Raw genomic sequence first — 18,323 nt, 5'->3', positions numbered from 1 at the left:
TTGAAAATAAAAAATAATGAAAATTTTGTACCAACCAGCTTCTTGTCATCTTATGCTGCCTACTGCAACATTCAATGCAAAACCAATGGATTAATAAATATGGTAACCAAAAGATACAAAACAATATGATATGAAAGTCATTTATATAGTATTGACTGATATTAATGTATACAATTTCTGTGGATGTTTTGCATGAATATCTTATTTCCTTAAAAGGAAAAATAATGAGAATTTTTTTGTACACTTATATACGGCGTTTTGTCCTCTTATGGCTGCTGCATGCTGCAAAACTAGTATATAAGCATTGTGTCTATGCAAGTTTTGAAGCACAAGCAAAAGCAAAGCAATACCAAAGGTTTTAGAAATTTGATAACCAAAACTATGATGGCTGCCAATGCTAAATACACAAATGTCAAGTTTACCAACTCTTCTGACCAAGTACTGAAGCAAAATGCTGTCACCATTTGGGATGGGCCTCTGGGGTCTGTTGTTCCATTGGTAATTAACGTTGGGTCACAGGTGGAGTTTAATCAGGTAGGTTCACTTGTAGGTTTTGAGTGCAAATTCGGAGAGACCTGCTGCACGTTGATTGTTGCCTGGAGCAACAATGGAGTCTCCAACAAGGTATTGTATTCGTAACATATATAGTCATACAAAACACTGTTTATTAGCTTGAAATAATTAATTAATCTATATATCAACTGTGCTGTGCGCAGGTGTATGCTCAGATCCTTCCAGCCGGACCCGGTACTCATACCGTGGAATGGGCTCAAATCAGAGCAAAGCTTGAAAAGTCCGGCAGCAACTACGACACTGGTAACCAATTTGGATACAAGTGTACTCTTGAAATTGATCCAAAGAGCGGTACGCCAACGATGAAGGGAACATTTACGACGGTAAATTAAGAAGGGCAGCCAAGAGATGAATGGTGAGGCTGTCAAAAATAAATAATGTGCGTGCTGGGTGCAGGACTGCTACTATTACACTAAATAAATTTGACAGCCAGCAGACCACCAGTACTGCTATCAGTGTCTTAATTAGTAATTATGTAAGCGCTTAGCCTTAGTGTGTGTTTCTTATATGTAGAATATTTCAGGGTATATCTACCTCTGAATTAATTGAAAAGCCCTTCAAGCCATGTCTATATATGGCTATATGTAACTTTCCATCCTAATATGGAAAAACTAAAAGGCTTTTAATTATATTATCTCATCATCTAATGTTTATTTAGTAAGTGTGCAATTATTACTTAAGCCTGCCCAATATTTTAGATATTCATCAACCAATAAAATCAGAAAACCCTGATTTGCACTAACAAGATGAAGACATATATATGCAATGGTGTAAGAGTCCATCTAAATCTAAGCCTGTTAGGAGTGCAAGTAAAGTAAATAGCATAAAAAGAAGTATTCTAATCTTAGACTTTTTTGGAGTGCAAGTAAAGTAAAAAAATAATAAGAACATATTACATAATTGTCTGTATGAGAATAAGTCAACGAAATGCTACAAATGAAAACAAAAGATCCTCCAATACTCCCCTCAAGTTGGAGCATGAAGTACAGAAAGCCCAACTTGACCAACAGTTTATGGAACTGATTGTACCTGAATACTTTAGTGAATATATTAGCAATTGGTTTTGTGAAGAAATAGGTCAAGTAGCAACAATCTGTGACTGAATGTACTGTTAGATGAAAAGGCAATCGATTTCTATGTGCCTTGTTCGTTCATGGAAGACCAGATTCTGCTGCAATGTGAATAGTAGCTTGATTGTCATAGAACAAGGGAATTGGTGCAGTGTGTGTCACTCCAAGATCTCATAAGAGCTGTATTAGCCAAATGATCTCACTAATGGTGGTGGCCATGGCTCGGTATGTTGGAGATTGGATCTTTTATAAATTGATGTGTTTGTGTAAACCCTAGATTTCAAAAAATTTTCTTTAATAAAAGTAAGCAATACAAATACACAAGCTGAAGTCACACTCCATACTTTTTGCAAAATCATGTAATCACATCCATAAAAATCAAGAATCTATAAAGAATGATGAGTATACCTTTCCTTGATCATGTTCCTCAAATTTGGTTCATATTAACAAGAAACATGTGAATTTTTCTCCTTGATCTCGTTTGAACTGGGAAAAAGGGTAAACATAAGAATTGTAGCCCTATTTCTTAGCTTTCCAATGCCTCTAAAATCATGTCATTTGGACTTTCGGAGTGAAAGTTATGCCCAAATTACTTAAACAGGTTTTTCTTTTGCAAGATTCTCAATTCTTGACTCTAGTGAATTATAGTAAATTTACCACCACACCAAATATTGATTTTTCAACCAAATAAACTTACCACTTATTCTTCAAGAATAGCTTTCACCTTGAACCTTAAGTGGATAAGGTGTGAAATGCTAAAATAAGATGGTAACAATTGAATTTCTGTCTTTTTCTTCTTTAAATTAATCTAGGGTTGTTTTTCTTGTGAGAGGTTGCTAGAAAAATATACCAAGATCAGAGATCAAGAAGAACCTAAAAAGAGGGGGTGACTACGGAGAATTCTTGGAGGAACTTTTAGACTTAGGGTTTTGGCCTTCAAAGATGATGAAAATTTCATTTTCCCTTTTATAAAGTGCAACAAAGACTTTAAATTTTTGTTTCATGATGGACTCTTCTTTTATTTTATTTTTAATTAAAAATAAATTCCTATCAAGAGTCCAAGTTGGTCATCCATAAAATGTTATGGTTATAGCATACTCCTCCAATAATAATTAAGATTATAATTAAAAAATAAATAATTTATTTAATTAATTATAATTATTTATCCAAGTCAAAATATGATTCCTTATTGAATAATTGTTCTATTTTACTATTATCCATCTTTAATTAAGAGAATTAATAATAAAATAAAGGAATCCTAATCAAACATGGACTCTTATAATTTATCAAGAAATTATAATTAATTATAAATAAAGAATAAACTATTTAATTCTTTAATTATAATTAAAATCCTCCAATATTATTTTATCTCAAGACAATAATTATCTTAATAAATATTTTTATTTTAAGACAACTTTTGCCTTAAAAAATTATTTATTCATTAAGATCATTTTTTTACTTACCAAAAATAAAATAATATAATTAAGACATCTCTTGTCTTAAAACGTCACATATACTTTTGTTTTAATTAGAACAACTTTTGTCTTCATTAAGACAACATATGCACCATGTCTAAATTAAGACAACTCTTATCTTAATTAAGATAATGTACAAAGTTACCATTTTTGAACATTTATTTAAATAATTAAATAAAATATGCATTCCAACTTAAACAAGTTAAATTATATGAAGCTAAGTAGGGAATCTATTTAGATGTAGATATTCCAAGCTCCAGTAAACATAGAATTATTCTTAATCTCATTAAGATCATTTTTGTTTATTAACCATGAAATTAATCCACCATAGATTTATGGTTGCACACTTGGATTAACTACAATTATAAGATATGATCCAATATTTAATATTTGATATTGGTTGTCAAAATTGCAAACCTTATGTTGTGAACCCTCATAACCGTCCAATGACAAAAGGTGAAATAACTATTGTACCCTTTATGTCAATTTTGTCCTTTAATCTCATATTTCTTCCAATCTATGATCCAATACTTTCGATCTAATCTTTTGAGTATTAAGATATGATGAGAGCTAATTCATCAATCCACTGGACCTAGATTAATCAGTAATCTCCTTGAAATCACTAGAAGTGATGTTAATGCTATAAACTCCACTTTTTGGATATATGTTCTCAAATGTTCACCTCAGTTATAATCCCAATGTACGAGTCTAGATCAATGTTTTAAGATGATCATGCTCATGGTATATCAAAGATTAAAAGGAGATAAGACATGAGTTCATTATCCATCAGGATTTTGGTTCTATCATAAGCAACTACATAAGTGTGAGATCAAGGTTTAAGTAACAGTTAAATTTAAACTTGATTCTCATGTGATTTCAATTCAAATTATAGTGTCATTACTCGAAGTCAACTACTCCAATGATTTAATACTCATCATTCCCTTGAAGTGAATCACATTCCTTACATTGGAAGTAATATAGACACTAAAGCCTTAACATAATAAAGTGACCAGCTTTGGTTGTGAACAATATTTAGATTCAATTAAAATACATGTATCTTATGTATGAATCTTCATACAAATGTATTATAATATATCAATAGAATCTTGATACCTTTATAACTAGATAATAAATGCTTACTAAAAACAAACTCTTTGTCTCATTATTAAAATATACTTTCATTACAAATAAAATGAATGGAATTAAACATGATAATGCACTTGCTTTCCAAGGCATCATATTCTCAAATTCTTAACAATCTCCCACTTGCCCTAAAGCAAGTATGACATATCCCTCATCCCAAGACTTTCTAAGTGACCCTCAAAGCTCTTTTATGTTAACCTTTTTATGAATGGATCAATGAGGTTCTTTTTTATTGGAATTTTCATCACAAGCATTTTTCCACATTGTATGATCTCTTGAAGAAGATGATACTTCCTCTTTATATGTTTTGCTGCTCTATGATTCTGCAGTCCTTTTGAATTAGCTACTGCTCCACTGTTATCAAATAGAGTGTAATGGGCTTGTCTGCATCTAGAATCACTTCAAGGTCCATAAGGAACTTGAGGAGCCATACAACTTCATTCGCAACCTCATAAGCCATCACATACTTTGCCTCCATAGTAGAGTATGCAATACAATATTGATTAATACTCCTCCAAACTATGGCTTTTTGTCCCAAGGTGGAAATAAATCCTGATGTCAATTTCCTTAAGTCAACATCAAACTAAAAATTTGAATTAGTGTACCTTGTTGTTACAAGGTCACTTCTAGAATACATAAGCATGTAGTTCTTTGTTCTACGAAGATATTTGAAGATGAATTTGATAGTAGTCCAATGCTCCATGCCTGGGTTAGACTAAAGCCTACTAACCCATCTAATTGCATAGTAGCATATCTAGCTTAGTGCATAGCATACATAAGATTTCGAACAGGAGATGCATATGGAATCTGTCTCATGTTTTCAACTTCCTTTGGAGTTTTAGGTGACATCTCTTTAGAAAATTTGATTCCATGTCTAAAAGGCATACAACCCTTCTTGGAATCTTATCTAGCAAACTTGGCCAAAATTGTCTATGTAGGCTACTTGAGATAATGTTATCTGTTTGTTCTTGATATCCCTTATAAGTTTGATCCCTATAACATAGCATGCTTCTCCCAAGTCCTTCATATTGAATTGTTGGTTCAGCCAACATTTAACTGTTGACAACATTCTTGCATCATTTTCAATGATTAGAATGTCATCAACATAAAGTATTAGGAAAACAACATTTTTATCTTGTATCCTTTTATAAACATAAGGTTCATCTACATTTTGTTGGAATCCATACAATTCAATAACAGTATCAAATTTTATTTCTTAAGACCTAAATGCTTGCTTAAGTCCATAAATGGACCTATGCAATTCACAAACCTTACGCTCGTTGCCTTTTTTAATGAAACCCTCTAACTGAGCCATATAAATGCACTCTTCAAGGTCCCCATTTCAAAATGCGATCTTGAGATCCATCTACCATATCTCATAATCAAGATGTGCTACTATAGATAAGAGGATCCTGATGGATTTAAGCATATTAACCGGTAAGAAGGTTTCCTCATAATCAACACCTTTTCTCTAGGTATAACCCTTAGCTAATAGTTTGGCCTTGAAAGTCTTTACCTTCCCATCACTTCCACTTTTCCTTTTATATAACCATTTCCATCCTATGGATTTTATCCTTTGAGGTGGATCTACTAGAGTCCATAATTTCTTGGAATCCATGGAGTTTAACTCAAATTTCATTGCCTTATGCCATTATTAAGCATCAACATCATTAATAGCATCTTTATAAGTAGTGCGGTTAGATTCATGTTCATTCGAGAGTGCAATCATATTTTCTCCTAGACCCATGTATCTTTCAAGTTAGCTCACAAGCCTTCCATTGTGTCAAGATATCACTATTTGATGTTCAAGTTGTGTATCTGATTCAATTCTTAAATCAAATTGAATTATGATATCTTTATAATCAACTATTGAATATGAAAGATCATACAATTATTCTAAAACAATTTTACTTCTAGGTTTGTGATTTCTCACATATTCTTTCTCTAAGGAAGTTACATTCGCACCAGCGAAAAATTCCTTATCTTGAGGACTATAGAAGTAATAACCTCTTATACCCTTAAGATACTCTACAAACAAGCATACCTTAGTCTTGGGTTCCATCTTTGTGGACTCAAGCTTTAAAATATGTGTAGGATGCTTCTAAGTTCAAAGATAACATATAGATGATTTATGCCTTGTCCATAGCTCCCTTGGTGTCTTAAGCACTACCTTAGATCGTGCAAAGTTGAGTATGCAACAGTTTGTGTGCAATATTCCCAAAATGAGATTGAGAGTTTAGCATAGGACATCATTAATCTAACCATTTCTAAAAAAGTCCTATTTCTTTTCCCAACAACACCATTATGTTGAGGTGTTTTAAACGCTAACAAATAGGCAATTATCCCATTGTCAATGAAATACTGTCAAAATTCATCTTATAAATACTTACCACCCTGATCTAATTGAAGTTGTTTCAATGGCTTACCTAGTTCTTTTTTCAACTTCGGCTTTGAATTCTTGAAATTTCTCAAAGGATTCGTTTTTCTTGTGCATCATGTACATAGAGCCATATCTTGAGTAGTCATCAATAAAGGTTATGAAATATTCATAACCACCTCTAGCTTGTTCGATCATTGGTCCACACACATCTGTGTGTACTAAATCTAAAACGTTTGGCATTCTATTTCCTTTTGCCTTGAAGGGCCCTTTAGTCATTTTACCTTAAATACAAGACTCACATACTAGCAAAGGGCCATTAGTCATGTTTGGTAGAGTACTATTGAGTTTTTGTTGATTGATATGACCTAAACGCAAATGCCATAAGTAGTTTTGGTTAAGCTAAATTTTTGGGCTATTTTAAATTTAGATCATATTGCCTCTACATCATTTGCAAGTAGGTTGTAGGTTTAAGGAAAGATTTTAGTTAATAGTTCTAGAACAAATAAAATCCTTATTCAAATAAATAGTGACTATCTCACTAAAGTAAATTGAATATCCAGACTTTATTAAAAAAATAAAAATTAAATTTCTATAAGTTTTTGGAATGTAATAAACAATTTCCAAAATTAATTACGACCATAAGGACACCGTAGAACAATGGCTCCCACTGCTTGTGCCAAAACAAATGTGCCATCTTCCATCTTCATATGAAATTACCCCTTAGTTAGTTTTCTCCTTGGGTTAAAACCTTTGAAGAGAATTACAAACATGGTTAATGGCTCTAGAATCTATTATGCATGTATTTGTAAAATCAACCACCAAACAGGCTTCTAATACATTTAGAAACCCAATACCTTGTTTACTCTTTTAGATTTCAAGGTAAACCTTGCAATTTCATTTCTAAAGTCTTTTCTTACCATAATAGAAACACTTTCCCTTGGTGTTGTCTTTCGAAGTAGTCTTTTTCTTCATAGGCTTTTTCTTTGCTCCCACTGACCCTTTAGCTCTCTTTTTATTTCTAACTTTCTTCTTTTTACCCTTAGGTTTGGGTTTAGAAGTGGAAATTACATGTGCTTTAGGTTTCTTTTTCAATTCAAAAACCTCCTCCACATTTTGCAAATCATTCATTAGCCCACTTAGAGTGTAATACCTACAGTGTAATTCAAAATAAGATTTGAACAATGAAAATGATGAATTCAAGCTATGAAAGACCATAGATATTTGCATTTCATCATCTATCTCAGCACCATGTAGTTCCACCGCAATGGGACAAGAGATTACCGTCAACATGTAATCTCTAACAAGCTCTAGCATTCTGCTTAAGGTCCTTAAAAGCATTGATTGCCTTTACCTTAGCAAACTTTGTTTTTGTACGAAACATCTCATGTAGGTGCAACATTATTTCAACATCATTGCCCATGCCCTTTTGTTGCTTTTGCAATATACTGTTCATGGATGCTAGTATATAGCACTTAGCTAGCTTGTTTGCATCATGCCACTTCTTATGATATTTTATATGTTGTGGAGTTGATTTGGGAGTAGGTGGTGCAGGCTTATGCTCAAAATGAGCCCATGTGATATTGTCATAATTTAGGACGATATTAAGGTTTCTTTTCCATTCAGTATAGTTATCACCATTGAGTGTACATTTGTTTAGCAAAATTGAAAACGGATTCATGCTTGTCATATAGATATGTTTCTGAAAGTACAATTGAAATGTCAGCATACTAGTTATATATGGACTTTGAACATTTCATGATGTATGAATGCATGATGATAATATATAAAACCTTTTAAATTATGTTATTAGTGTTAGATGAATAAGCTTAAAGTAAAGTAATAAAAAAAGGGAGGTAAATTGGTTATCAAATAAAAATTCTCCCTTTTTGAGTTTTTGACACAATTGAAGTATAAAGAGCAAAGTTATAAAAATAAACAAAATATAAGCTAAGCAAGTAAAGTGAAGAAAAGTAAAGAGTACTCAATCAAGTTTCTATAGAGGTTCGACCTTTGATGCCTATGTTCTCTCCCCTGATAGCACGAGGAGTTCGAATCCATTATCAACTTGTTTTTTAACATGAGATCAGGCATAACCTTTATAGTTGAATGCCTTTTTTTGGATCAAGCACAACCTCAACCAAAGTCACTACCTTTTTAGGATCAAGTACAACCTTTACAACCAAAATGCCTTTTAAGGATCAAGCACAACCTCAACCAAAATCACTACCTTTTTAGGATCAAGCACAACCTTTACAACCAAAATGCCTTTTAAAGATCAAGCACAACCTCAACCAAAATCACTACCTTTTTAAGATCTAGTACAACCTTTACAACCAAAATGCCTTTTAAGGATCAAACACAACCTCTCTACCTTTTGGTCAAAAGTATAACCTTAACACTACTTTTTCAAGGAGGTATAACCTATACAATAGTGAATTTTTGAAAAAATCTCTTACTCAAAACCTTTAATAAGGGTGGTAAGGAATCTGAGTACAAAAAAGGTGAGAGCTTTCTCAAGAATGATGAATGATGAAGGGAGATTTAGTCTCAAGAAACTCTAGCTAAGAAATAAAAAAGTAAACTCGATTTTTTGCTTTTACTTAAAGGAGATAAAAACTACGTACGGTGACTCATTTGGCAAAGGAAGCAAAAGTCTCAAGAAAATCAACACCCATAATTTAAGTGTAACCTTTAGCAACAAGACACGCCTTGTAGCATTCAATACTTCAATTTGGTTGATATTTGATTTTGTAAACCCATTTTGAATCAATAGCTTGTTTACTAAGGGGTAAGCATTGCAAAGTCCAAGTATGATTTGTCTCCAAAGATAAAATTTCTTTCGCTATGGCTTCCCTCCAATGCGCATGTTTGATTGCTTAAAAAAAATGGTTTCGGCTCATTGGTGGACAAGATGGTCGCTAAGAAGGCAGTGTGACTAGGGGAAAATTTAGAGTTAGAAATAAATTGTGAGAGAGGATGCATCATTGAATTGGCCAAAGGAGGAGATGGGAGCGGCGTGATGCTTCGAGGAGCGAGAAAGGGGGCAAAACATAATCATAACCAGATAAGGAGTGTGAAACTTGCTGTTGTCATTTGCTTGAAATAAGGAGAGCTTCTTGAACAATATTTTCAGACTCATTGACCAAATTAGAACCAATTGGGTCAGATGAAGAGGCTACTGTGGTTGACAAATAGAATTTAATTCACTTAGACCCAACGTTAACAAGTGAAAAAGACTCATATGGATTGATGAAGGAGGAGGACCCAGTCGTAGTAAACCTATGAACAACGACTAGGGCGTGGGTTTATCTATTACAGGCTTGTTGTTAAGAGACACAAGCCCAATTGGGCTAATAGATGGGTTGACGCTTGTGGATGAATCACTAAGCCCAAGTTCAGTGACATTGGGCATTGCATGGTTGAATGGACTATCCAATGTAGTAACTCGACCCAAATCAATTGGCTATACAATTTTTGTTGCTGAGGAGTCTGCAAATAGAAAAATTTCTTCCAAAAAATGAACATCCCGCAAAACATAAATCTTTTAACTTTCAAGATAATAAATTTTGTATCTTTTTTGCTTGTTAAGATACCCAACAAAAACACCCGATTTAGCACTTGAGGCAAACTTGTCATGCAGCTCGCTATTTATATGCCCATAAAAGAAAGATATCTAGAGCTTATCAAATGATCACGTGTGGGACTCTTTCCAAATAAAACCTCACCTGGAGTTTTATTTTGTAAAATATTGAGCGGCATGCAGTTGATCAAATATGCGGCAATAAAAACACATTCACCCTTAAATATAATAGGAGGATGTTGTAATTGATCAAACCAGCTTGACGCCAATGATGGTGGCAACAACTTGAGAGCAAAACCCTGAGCTGGAGTCACCACCAGAAGCATAAGCCGGCTTTGCTTGCCTCATCAGACTGTAATTTTACCTAATATGGCTCTTTATAATTTTGGTTTCATCCTAATATGGAATAATAAAAGGCCTTTATTATTTAATTCTGATTATATAATGCTTGCTTCACCTACATCTTGGACCCTTTAAAACTATTACTATAAGGCTAAAATAAAGAACATGATGATCAAAATATCCTTAGCCATGGGCTATCAATTATAAATTATACAACAGCATATCCTTAAGTGTGAACTTGTTACTTAAACATGTCATTTAGATAACCATCAGCCAAGAAAATAGCTTGTTGCTGGTAAATGATTATTTTACTGTTCATCATCTTGATTAAATTTTGTACATAAACTATATAGATATTATTTTTAGATACCGTTAACATTTATAAATGAAAATTTGAAATTCTAAATTAGATCCATGAATGGAAACGATTTATTTTACTCATTTAATTACAAGTTCACAATTTTCTCAAAAACAAGAGGAAAATGCAGTTCATAATTTTCCTAAGTGCTATATTGGACATGAATTGTCCCATGGAAAAGTCACCACACAAGCTCTTTTCATATCTTTCTCTCATGACACAATGATATAAATAAGTCTTTAAACTATAACTAAATTATTAATTAAGCTCTTACTTTTTTTATTTGTATTAATCAAACTTTCAATCTATTATTTGTTATTAACTGAACACAGTTTGAGCGAAATCATATGTACTTTATGACTTTTTTTTTTTGGCTCAATACTTTGTGACTAAATAATTTGTAAAACAGTTTCACCTAACTGCGTAACTTGTATTTAAGCATATGTCCATGCAAGTTCGGAAGCACAATCACAAGCAAAGCAATAGCCAAGATAGTAGAAACCTTGGTAACCAAAAGACACAAAATTAACTATCATGGCCGCCAATCCTGCAGTAGCATTAGCAGTACAACATGCAACGGGTGTTCCAGTATCAAGGTGCCAGCAGCTTCGTAGAAATTTGGTAACCAAAACACACAAAACTAAAATCATGGCTGCCAAATCCAATCCAGTTGTGCAATATGAAGCTGGTCTATACGGAGATGGTTTCCTACGATGTTGTTGATTGGGACCACATCAAACAAAGTCCTGACAAATATGGCAACAAAGTCCACATTGAAAACTTGGGATTCTCGTCAGATGTTGAAATTGATCAAACCAGGGCTAAGCCAACAATGAAAGCAAAATTTACCATAGCTTAATTTGCTTATTCATCAAACTCTGGTCGTCAGGCTGTCAAAAATAAATAAATAATATCGCAATAAATTTGATAGCCAGCAGGCTTTGGACTGCTACCAGTGTTTTGATTAATTATGTACTTTTGCTTAGTGTGCGTCTGTTATATGTAGTTGAAAAGGCCTTCAAACTGATGCCAATGTCTATATATGGCTATAGTTGTAACATGTCATTATGATATGGAATTTTTTTTTTTGAAATGCTATAGTTTTATTCCTTGTAGGAGTTCATCAACGCAGTTGCGGAAGTACAAAAAGACCTGCTCTGCTTTACAAAATGAAAAGGGCAGCCCCTGTTGATGGCTGTGATCCTCCAGCAAGCCCTCATACATCATGGCTCATGGGTTAGCACAGCCCTCCCTCCCTACCAAGCTCGCTGGAAGCAAGACACAACAAAGTAAACCCCACAGAAAGGAACCAACCTTACCAGCTTTACAAAAGGCACACAGCCACACAAAAATAGTCCCCATAAACAAATCAGACAGACTCGTGAATATTTACATTAACATTACCCTGAACCTGCACACATTCAGAGTTAATCCACAAAAAAATCAAGAGGTCTCAGCACCCCACTTTTAGCCAAACTGTCAGCTTCCACATTGGCTGACCGAAATACAAGTATGATCCTCCAATCCTGCACATTACGCAGCAGATTCGAGATTTGAAGTATTGGCTTTGTCAGCCTCCACGGCACCTGGAGGGGACTTTGGACCCATTTCACGACATTAAAAGAATCGGATTCGATTTCGAGTTCACAGTTAATCCAATTCGACACCACAAACATACAAATGGCCTCCCTTATTGCAAGAACTTAAGCCGTGTTAGCATCCTTAATCCCCACCGTTTTAGAGAAAAGAGCAACAATCGTACCTCTGTTGTCTCTGAGAATTCCGCCTATTCCAATTTATATGGAAAAATAAAAAGACTTTTATTATCTGCTCTTATCACCTGGTGTTACCTTCAAAACTATGTATCAATAATTGCATCAGTAATTCAGAGCCATAGGCCACCAATAAAGTCTACCCAATTTAAACATGACATTTTGATAACCATTAGCCTAGAGAATAGCTTGTTGTTGCTTCTGCTACATTCAAGTATATGTGATTTATTGAAATGATTGTTTAAATTATTATTTTCTAATTAATGTTTCTCTCATAATTCATCAAAACCTTTCAAACATTAATAGATATTTGTGATTTAACATTATTTTTTTTGGATCATTTTTGGAAATTGTGCTATTAGAAACTTTGGAAAAGTTATCTTCTAACAATATCTTTAGGCTTCTCTTTGGAACAAAAGAAAACAAAAACTCACAAAGACACCCAAATGAAATTATTAAATTAAATTGTCAATTTAACAATTTTAATAAATATAAAAATAAAAGTTGTTCATAATTAACTAATAAAAATCCTCATATAGGAATTTTGGTACTTAAGTTGATAAATTAATCAAATATATAAACTGTATTCTTTATTTCTTTTCCTAAAGTCTTACAATATTAATATAAAAGATTAATATTTTCACCGGTGTAAATATTAATTTCTATTAATGCTTTAACAGTGTTAATAATCTATGATTTGCTAATTAAAATGAAAGATCTTAGCAAGTATAACTTGATCCCTACAAATTGTTTCTTATTTGCAGTTACATTTCCAACAGCTCTGTGAGTGCCTTTTTTTTGTTTTGACATGTCTGTTGGCTTTTTTTTTTTTTCGTGCTTTTAAGCCCTCTTAATTTTATGGGAAACCTTCCCATTGTGACTATTGTAAACGATTGCTGACATTATTATTTTTAGTTAAATTTTCACATATAATATATCTACTCAAGCACTTTAAAAATGTAGAAATTAAAATCTCAAAATCTTTCAAACATTAGTAGAAATTTTTTATTTAAAATGTTTTTTCTTTTGTACCATTTTCGGAGCTATTAAAAAATTGAAAATTTTATCTTTTAACAATATCTGTAGACTTTTTTCGGAACAAAAAGCAAACAAAACTATTATTATATTAAATTATCATTCTAAAAATTTTAATGTTCATAAAAACAAAAGTTGTTCATAACTAATGAAAATCCTCATATAGGAATATTTGTAGTTAAACTGATACATTAATTAAATAATTAAACCCTATTCTTAATTTATTTCTTTTCCTAAAGTTTTACAATTTTTTTTTTGAAAGGCAAAAGGTTTACAATATTAACTTAGAAGATTAATATTTCCATCTACATAAATATTAATTTCTATTAATTTTAGAAAAGTGTTAATAATCTAAGCTTTTCTACTTTATAAAATATAAGATGAGCAAGTATACACCGGTGCAGCCAGTAACTCCGCCCTCATCAACAGTAACTCTACATTTGTAGTTTTGTTGTACAAGCCATCCACAAGTGTGTTCTTTAATGGGAATCTACGTTTGGAAGACTCCTCCCTTATTCAGAATTCTCTTTCAAATTAAACTTCCAACGCTTTTGTAGAGACCATGTTGTATTCAAACACGTTGCTACGGCTTTGAGTACTTCCACTTTCCCACTGAAATTTCACTGCATAATTCTCTAACATCTCATCAATCAGCCACGACGCACCCACTCTGCTTTAACCTCTCTCTACCTCCAAGTTTCCCTTTCTTGCAATACTAAGCACTTTGTAAATCTTTTGCTTTCCCTTCCACAATCATCCATCGACAATACTGCTGCTGCCATGTTCGTGGGATTCGGCTTTGGGCCTTCTGACAGGTCGCTGATGTGCTATCTCTTCAGCAAAGTCACTAGCAAGTCTATGCTGCATTTTGATCAAGACCAAATCAAGGATTTTGACTTGTATGGAGAAAAAGAACCTTGGGAAATATGGGATTTGTATGGTGGGTGTAATCGTCAATCTGGTGAGGATCTCTACTTCTTCACTAAGTTAAAGAAGAAATCTCAAAATGGTTCAAGGATCAACCGCTCTGTTGGCATGGGTACGTGGATGGGTGAAGATTCAGGTAAGCCAATATATTCTCAATTGTCAGCAGTACAGCCCTTGGGGTTCAAGAAAAGGTTGCGATATGAAGGCGGAGTACCACATCAAGTAGGTCAGTGGATTATGCATGAGTATAGTTTGAATACCGTTTTAGTGCCCGGAAATGATCAAGGTTACGTGCTTTGTCGACTAAGAAAGAATGACCGTGATGAGAAAAAAGCTGAGAAAAGAAGAAAGCTGATCACATGAGAGCTAGGGTTTATTGTTAATTTTTTTCAAAAGAAAGTTAGGGTTTATTGTTTACTAGGGTTTATAATTTTTTCCTTGTAAACTTAAAATCTATGTAATAAAAGTAGTGTGAAATTCGATTTCATGATTCATTGTATCAGTTGTTAAAGTGTGGCACACGGTGCTGCTTCTAAGGCCGTAGAGGCCTCTCAAGGGTGAAGTACTCTTCTTTTTGTTCAGGCTGCTGTACATTATGTTATATTTTAATTAGCTTAACATTTTGTTTATAATTATTCACTTGGGAATATGATTTTTTTTAGGTTTTAGTATGTATTAAAATCAGAGGGAGCCAAAGGTTCACCCCTGGAAAGATGATTACAAGGATTCTGGTATGTTACAGACATGTTAAGAGTAATAGCAAAGAATGCCATCCACAAATGTGCCCCCAAACAGTACACAATCAAGCATCCTAACACCCTTGTAACATGATATCTCACCATCTCAAAGACAGTCATTACAGACTCTATACATTCCACAACAAAAGCACTATCTTCAACCCAAAATAGATAAGACTGCATTTACCTACCCTTCATGACCTCTGAAACAAAAACAAAAATACAGAAATCAGACAAACATGACAGAACATCGATCCAAGACACAATTACAGATCCTAAATGTTAGTCTCCTTGAGTTAGAATTGGAGATAGACTTGGGTTTTAAGCTATATGAAATAATAACCGAATACTTTTAAAAGTATTCAGGTCTTGAAAATCTGTTGAGAAAGTTAGAACTTGGCTATGCTATGCAAGGGAAGATGATCTAGATAGAGAAATTGTATAATTTAGGGACTTGTTGTATTCATTTTGTATTTTATGGGCTGATCAATAGCAATTTAATATTATTTATGACTTGCTAAATGGTGCGATTTTTCATTGATTAAGTTTGTAGTCGGGGCTTTATATCTCAGTTTATCCCATTCAGCAATTATGAAATGATTTTAGGGAAGATACTTAATATGTGTGGCGACACAATTTCCTTTTTGCCTCTTTTTCTTATTTCTTGTCCCATATTTGTTGTTCAGATGTATCCATCTGGTTTTTTTTTATGCGAAGGAAAATTTTATTGAATTAATTTAAAATAACATCCTAGGCCATTAGACACCTAGAGAGTCCGCAAGTAATAAATAAGAAATGTTTACAAGGGGTACATCATAAACTTGTAATCCTATACTTAAATCATCATGATGAGTAGCCATCCAATCGGCACATTGATTGGCTTCACGATGTATGTGAGATAAGTGACATTCTTATTCCTTGTGAAGTAACTGTCTGATTGATTGTAGTAATTGGATATTTGGCTCTAGGTCGTTTTCTTTGATCTATATTTTTTGCAATGCTAAAAGCGAATCTGTTTCCACTTGTACTTTTCTATAACCTTTAGACCAACATATCATCAATCCATAATAAATTGCCCAGAGCTCCGCAGTGAGAGAGAATGAAATACCAATCTTATAGGTGAATCTTGTTAACCATGTTTCAGAGCTGTCTCTAATAAGTCCACCTGCTGCTGCTAGTCCCAGTTGCCCTTTAGCACTTCCATCTACATTTAATTTGACAAAGAATTCTTTAGGTCCAGATAAGTTGTTTGGCATTGTAAGGCCAAGAAAATTTTTCATCAAAAATAGATAAATTGCGCCAATACCAAAAGTACCATAAAGCATGAATGAATATGGTCCCCCATGGAATACCTTCCAAGAACACCGTACTCTGCATATTGTTTAATATCCAGACTTGTAGACCTTGCATAAAAAAATCCTCTGTTACCAAGTCAAGAAGAAAGGATAACCATGTCCGTTTAACTCTGCTACGATCATGTAGTACATGAATTAACTGCTCCTCAGAGTACCCACAGCTTAAACATACAGGAGAAGATACTAATTCCTGATTTTTTAAACAATAAGCAGTTGGTAAGGAATCATGTAATACCTTCCAGACAAACTTCCTTACCCTGTTTGATGAGTTTAAATCCGAAACTTTCTGCCAAAATATCGTTTGGTGTATAGGATCAGATATTTGCATCTCATATGCAGACTTAATTGTGAACATACCTGTGCTAGAGTGCAACCAGTAGGAGTCATCCATTTCCTCACCTGATGGGTCTATCATCATTGCAGAGATCATAAGAATTAAATTTTGAGGGAGCAATTGCTTGACTGATTCCAAGTTCCATCTCCGGTATTCATCACAAAAACTAGCCATTGGAAGTTCAGCTTCAGCCTCAGATAAATCTACACGTACTTGATCTAGTACTGGCCCACAAGGCAGCCAAGACTCTGTCCAAAATTTAGTACCATGTCCATTTCTTATTCTCCTCCCCAATCCCTGTAATAGGACTGGCCTGGCCTTCAAAATACTTCGCCATAGCCATAAAAGTTTGATTCCTTAAATACTTCTTTAGTATTGGGCTTACACATGAGGAATCTTAAGTGGTGTTATTCTAACCTATATGAGCATGTAAAGAGTAATGTGCTTCAATTGGATAAGATTTATCCACAAGACATGTTTTCTTTGATGCCTCATAAGCTCAGAATTCCAGTGAGGATGTAGTTATCTTTCCCCCTATTTATTTGCTTTTAAGAGTTAGCTTGATCCATCCCCAAAAACCCCTGTTCCCAAATTTTTTCTACATATGCAGTTGAAAGATCACATTCCTCTTCCGTATGGAAATTATAGAGTATATATTGAAGTTCTTCACTTAGGCCATATGGAATGTGATATTCATCCTCTTGCTTTTGTATCTCACATTACCTTAACCTTAATGTTATTGTTCTTAACTTTGGTTGGAATGAAATCAAAGAAAGTCTTGCCAAATCTGACGGTGAAACCAGCTGTAATGAATATGATGATCAAAATATCCATAGCCACCAGCCAACAATGAACATGTCAATTGGATAACCATCAGCCAACAAAATAGCTTGTTGCTGGTTGTGCTATATTTACGTACCTGATTTGTTTAAATGATTGTTTTTATTAACAAATTATGATAAGCTTTTCACTGTTCATGATATTGATTAAATTTTACTACATAGATTTTAGATATTATGATAAAATTTATGAATAATAATTTATACTAATTCAAGATCTACTATAACAATAATTTAGAACACAAGAACATACTTGATTTTCATACATGATTTGACAACAGAAACAATATTAACTGGATTATAATTACTGGGATTCAATGCCCTAGGATCTTCCTCATTTTCCTTTTACATTGCTCTCCAATGGATGAGATGTTAATGTTGTTGTAGATAAGACGGAGAACAC

General features: G+C 33.5%; 2 protein-coding genes across 2 annotated transcripts; both read left to right on the top strand.

The window, feature by feature from the left end:
* The first annotated feature begins 334 nt into the window (after positions 1 to 334).
* On the top strand, positions 335 to 1,202 carry LOC148760455 (uncharacterized). Its single transcript, XM_088802692.1, has 2 exons — positions 335 to 624; positions 717 to 1,202. The coding sequence occupies exons 1-2, from the start codon at positions 382 to 384 to the stop codon at positions 903 to 905; spliced, it is 432 nt and encodes a 143-aa protein (XP_088658818.1). The 5' UTR covers positions 335 to 381; the 3' UTR covers positions 906 to 1,202.
* Positions 1,203 to 14,508: 13,306 nt separating this feature from the next.
* On the top strand, positions 14,509 to 15,018 carry LOC148760454 (NAC domain-containing protein 101-like). Its single transcript, XM_088810493.1, has one exon. The coding sequence runs from the start codon at positions 14,509 to 14,511 to the stop codon at positions 15,016 to 15,018; it is 510 nt and encodes a 169-aa protein (XP_088666619.1).
* Positions 15,019 to 18,323: the final 3,305 nt, after the last annotated feature.

Source organism: Theobroma cacao, chromosome 10, assembly GCF_053813885.1.
Source record: "Theobroma cacao isolate CCN51 chromosome 10, ASM5381388v1, whole genome shotgun sequence".
Lineage (NCBI taxonomy): Eukaryota > Viridiplantae > Streptophyta > Magnoliopsida > Malvales > Malvaceae > Theobroma > Theobroma cacao.
Note: the sequence above shows the minus strand (reverse complement) of the source record. Positions and strands in the feature narration are given on the sequence as shown.